The 4,646-nt window shown below is 37.3% G+C and overlaps 1 protein-coding gene across 6 annotated transcripts in view; it reads left to right on the forward strand.

Moving 5' to 3' along the window:
- The window catches only part of ETV1 (ets variant 1), a 65,158-nt gene extending 61,073 nt beyond the window's left edge, over nucleotides 1-4,085 (forward strand). For all 6 annotated transcript variants that reach the window (XM_009705353.1, XM_009705356.1, XM_009705354.1 and 3 more), the window contains one exon: nucleotides 2,349-4,085. In XM_009705353.1, the coding sequence (XP_009703655.1) occupies nucleotides 2,349-2,570 (222 nt within the window). In that variant the 3' untranslated portion in view covers nucleotides 2,571-4,085. The remainder of the gene's footprint in view (nucleotides 1-2,348) is intronic.
- The last annotated feature ends 561 nt before the right edge of the window (nucleotides 4,086-4,646 follow it).

The following is a 4,646-nucleotide window of genomic DNA, read 5'->3' on the forward strand; positions in this document are numbered from 1 at the left end:
ACATTCAAAAATATCCAAAGGAGCTTCCTGGCACCTGGGAAAGGCAAACAGTAGAGTACGGTATGAGTAATGTTTTGCAGATCTAAATTAGCTACCCAGCTCTTGGGTACTTTGGTAAGTGCAAGTTAGGGGAGAAAAATGATACCTATTAACATACCAAATACTTTAATATTTTACCAATAGTGTTGTAATAATACCATTTTTAAGTGGAATTTAATATTTTATAATAGGCTGAATTATGAGAAATATTTAACAATAATTTATACATAACAGTCTGGTCTTGCTGGCAGTATTCAACCCATCCTTCTACTGTGGCTTGCTGATTTACATGTGTGTTTTTAAATCTTGCTATGTAGAACTATCTAGATTGAGAAATCAATAGGAGAGACCTGTCTACTGCATCTGCAGAACTGGCAGGTGTGATCAAAGATCATAATGAACAGCTTGTGCTGTAAAACTTGTTCCATGTCTTTTCACATTAGTTTTGTGACCTGTGGTGACTAACTTGTTTAAACCTGCTATTTGCCAATTCCATGAATGAAAACAATGCTCTCGGCTCAAGTTACTGGGCAACTTTTCCAGTAGATTTTGTGAAGTCTCGGTTTGGAGTTGCCTGTTATAAGTTGTCTTGCTTTGATTATGGGATCGTTGTCGTACTCTTCTTTTTCTGTATCCCGGAGTCAACTTGGACAACAGTCTGGGCTTATGGTACTTCAGTAGCACAATGCCTGATCCATTTTTTTGTGTCACATAACTGTGCATTGAGTCTTTGTAAAGTGGACTGGAGACTGGGTCCTGTCGGGGAGAAGCAGAAACGCTTGATTTTGCTGGGTGGTGCTTCAGGCAGAGGAGTTCCTCGCTGCAGGTTACAGCTCAGCTGCATAAGCAATTATGCCAGCACAGTTCAAAGGCAGCATAGAGGCAAGACTATGTAGCAGAGTGAAACAAGTTGAAAAGGTGGGCTGGGAGTACCATAAGGCTGATAATGCTGCCCAGCCCACACATCCATCTAATATGGGAAGTTTACAAGTACTTCTGACAGCTAGCTTGCTGCCTCTTAAACTACTACTTTATTATCTACAAGAATGTATTTAACACGTGTTTTAAAAGCTGGTTTGGATGCTTATTTTTGTGACATAGCAATGTTTGAAGTTTGACCTGGGATTACCCTATCTGGCTGGTTAGTGTATGTTAGAAACTAATGGTGGTTGTAGACTCATACCAGGTTTCTAGACTGCAAGGTTTGTATGCACATTTTTTCCCCCTTTTTGTTTTTTTTAAATTAAGCAATGATAACAGGATGTGCAAATACCCAATTTCTGAAAGCAGCCCTCAGTCTGTCAAACTTGTTGACGTTAATTTGATGAAAAAAATTCTACTGCAAATATAGCCTTTACGAAAACTTTACATTATTTGTAGAATAAGTAAGCTGAAAATTTGAGATGATTCAGACTCATTTGTACCTGTAAGAATAGACTTACGTTTGCAACACTTTTGCCATCTTCATTCACTCACTTCCAATGCCATGCTAGCAGGAGTTGCAAGAAGCAGACAATATTATATTTAAAGTAATTTTAAGAAACTCTGAGCATGCAACATGGTTCATAATTTTTTAACGTAGTTCTTTAAATAAGGTGCTTGAGAAGACACTATATTGACTTTTTTTTTTTTCAATAAGACAAAAATTCTGTATTGTTTTTATCATTCTTTAACTTTTAGGAAGATGAAGCTCAGACATTTAGTGCTATTTCTGAATAAGGGAAAACTTCAGGATCTTTGGACAAATTGCCCCTCCATAAGCAAATCCAAATGTCCCAGCTTTGCATGAGCAATTGCTAAGTACATATTAGCCTACGTATTTGCTTACACTGTCCCTGTACTATCAGCATGCACTATAACTTAAGTGCTTTTATGCGTAAGTATGAATCAATCTGCGTAAAGTGAAATTCAGATGTCTATAATGCAATGTGATTCTTTTTTCCACTTCGCACATGGAGTGTTGGACTTAGTCATTGTATTTTGCCACTGTAGTGACAATTGTTTACATTTCCCAGTAAGAACAGTTCCACTTATGGTTAAATATAGGAAATGATCACAAACAAATGTTTAGACATAGAATACCTCATCCATCTTCCAACAGGTTATCATGTGTGGCAAAATCAAGAGCGTTCTGCACAGTATGTTTCTGCAGATCTCCGTTGTTTTTTGCTAGGTCATTGCCTTACCAGTTCTGCTGTCACATTATTAATTGCGTAGTGAAGGCGAGTTCTTCACAAGGCTGTTGAACTTGGAGTTGCAAAACCACGAGGCCTGACGCTGCACCTTTTTCTCCTTTCTGTTGTCCTAAGGTGGCTGGAGAAAGATATGTCTACAAGTTTGTTTGCGACCCTGAAGCGCTTTTCTCCATGGCTTTTCCAGACAACCAACGCCCCTTACTGAAGACTGACATGGAGCGCCACATTAATGAGGAGGACACTGTGCCTCTGTCCCACTTTGATGAGAGCATGGTCTACATGCAGGATGGTGGCTGCTGCAACACCCACCCCTATAACGAAGGCTATGTCTATTAACAACAATGACAGTGAAGGGGATGTTTTCCCCCTCCCTTAGGCTTCTCCTCTTTCACAACACCCAGAGGAAAGCTGAATCGACTTCAGTTTGTTTTTTAAATAGTACACTAAAAGGGGCTTTTCCTGTTGCATTACTCCTATGGTCTGCCATGGACAGCGCACTTTATTTGAAAGGGGAGGGTTGGAACCTAAACGTTATTCTGTGTAACAGGAGGAAAAGGGTGGGTTTGCTTTTTACTTAAGTTTGGGAAGGGAACGTACAGGTTTTAAGTACAAAAAAGCTATATCATGTCTGTTTTGTTTCATATCAGCATAAGATATTGTACATTTTCTCTGGGTATCTGTAGTACAGTTAATTCTCATTGTGCAAAATAACCACTTGATGATGATATCAGCACAGTATGCCTAGGGCATTTGTTTCTTGCCATTTTTAATTGTCTTTCTGCAGTTATAAAAGAGAAGCAAAGCGTATACCACAGCATTTAATTTAGAAGCTTGCAGTGGCAGACCTTGCACCTTGCCTCTGAAAGCAACCAGACATCTCAAGAGTTTTTCCTTCTTTTTTTTTTGTTGTTGTTGTTATTGTTTGGGTTTTTTTCTTTCTTTCTTTCTTTTTTTTTTTTTTTGGTATGGCCTCAGAAAAAATCCTGTTTAATGCTAGAGTGGCCATAAGTACAGCGACCAAGCAGCAAAATCCCTGACTTCAGACTGCAAGCCACATGCTGCATCTGATATCACGTTGCTATACGTATATGGCCTATGCTATGGCTTAGACCATAGACCTTCAAGATCCATTAGAGGGTAGTAATTACATGTGGTAGGCTTTCTGTTGATCATGTCAGCATTAAATACAGGATCATGATCGGGAGGGAGAAAACATTTTGTATCCTTCCATTTCCTTTGGTACATAAATAAGTTATTTAATCAATAGGAATTAACTGTACTAAGTCACATATCTAATTATGCTGTTTAGATACAGCAAGCACTCCTTGAGAAAAATATCCAATACACTAAATAGGTACTTTAGTAATTTTTAGACACGGTACCCATTAATATGCATTTAAACCTTTTACTGCTGTGTTATGTTGATAACATATATAAATACTAGATAATGCTAATGCTTCTGCTGCTGTCTTTTTCTGTAATATTCTCTTTGATGCTGAATTTACTATGACCATTTATAAGCAATGCTGTAACTACAGGTAGCATTTCAGGACAAAATAGATGACTTGAACCATTTATTGCTTAGAAAATAGCTTACGCCATAGCTGTGCTATAAGCAGCTTTTATGCGCATCCACAAATGACTAGTAAGCTTCAGCTTGCTAAGGAAAGCTCTGCAGAACCTTTTGTAATTTCGGTGGAACGGAGACTTAGATGAACTGTCAAAGAATACCATGAAGTCGCTGTATGACGTTGTAGTGCTGGCACTGATATTACCAATCAACTTGTTTTGGACACTAAATGTAAATGTGATCAGATATGCTCAGAAGACAATTTAAATTTTGAGGGTTTTTTTTGTTGTTGTTATTTTTTCAAATTGTTTTATTTTTTTGAGAGGGATAATCCTGAACACAAGCCACACATGCTATTCTGTATGTAAAATGAAAAAAAAAACAAAAGCCCTTACAACAACCCAAAAGTTTTAAATATTTATGAGCAACTTTTCTGAAATGTATTTTCTAATTTGAAGAGAGGGAAAGATGGTAAGATCTGGATTTCGTTTTTTGCCCAGTGAATTTTAAATAGGTGTTATATGGAGTACCTCATTTTCCTAGATTCCCGAGAAGTGAGAGGAAAATGGATGCATAACCATAAAACAAGAATAATTTTCATCATAATGGATGGATTTCAAAGACAATCCTAGGTAGTGGGTTAATTTTCCATCCTCTGTCAGTTAAGATACTAGTTAAGCTATGAATATTTTAATATGCAGTTAATCAAAAGTAAAGAAGTAGTGGTCACTAGAAACCACAGGTGCATAAAAAACATTTGGACAGGTATTTAATTTACTCAGATCCATAAGACAACATATTTTATGGGAGTGTTTATACGCCTTAATATGTCACCTAATTCT

Source organism: Cariama cristata, unplaced genomic scaffold (assembly GCF_000690535.1).
Source record: "Cariama cristata isolate BGI_N322 unplaced genomic scaffold, ASM69053v1 scaffold22668, whole genome shotgun sequence".
NCBI classification, from domain to species: domain Eukaryota; kingdom Metazoa; phylum Chordata; class Aves; order Cariamiformes; family Cariamidae; genus Cariama; species Cariama cristata.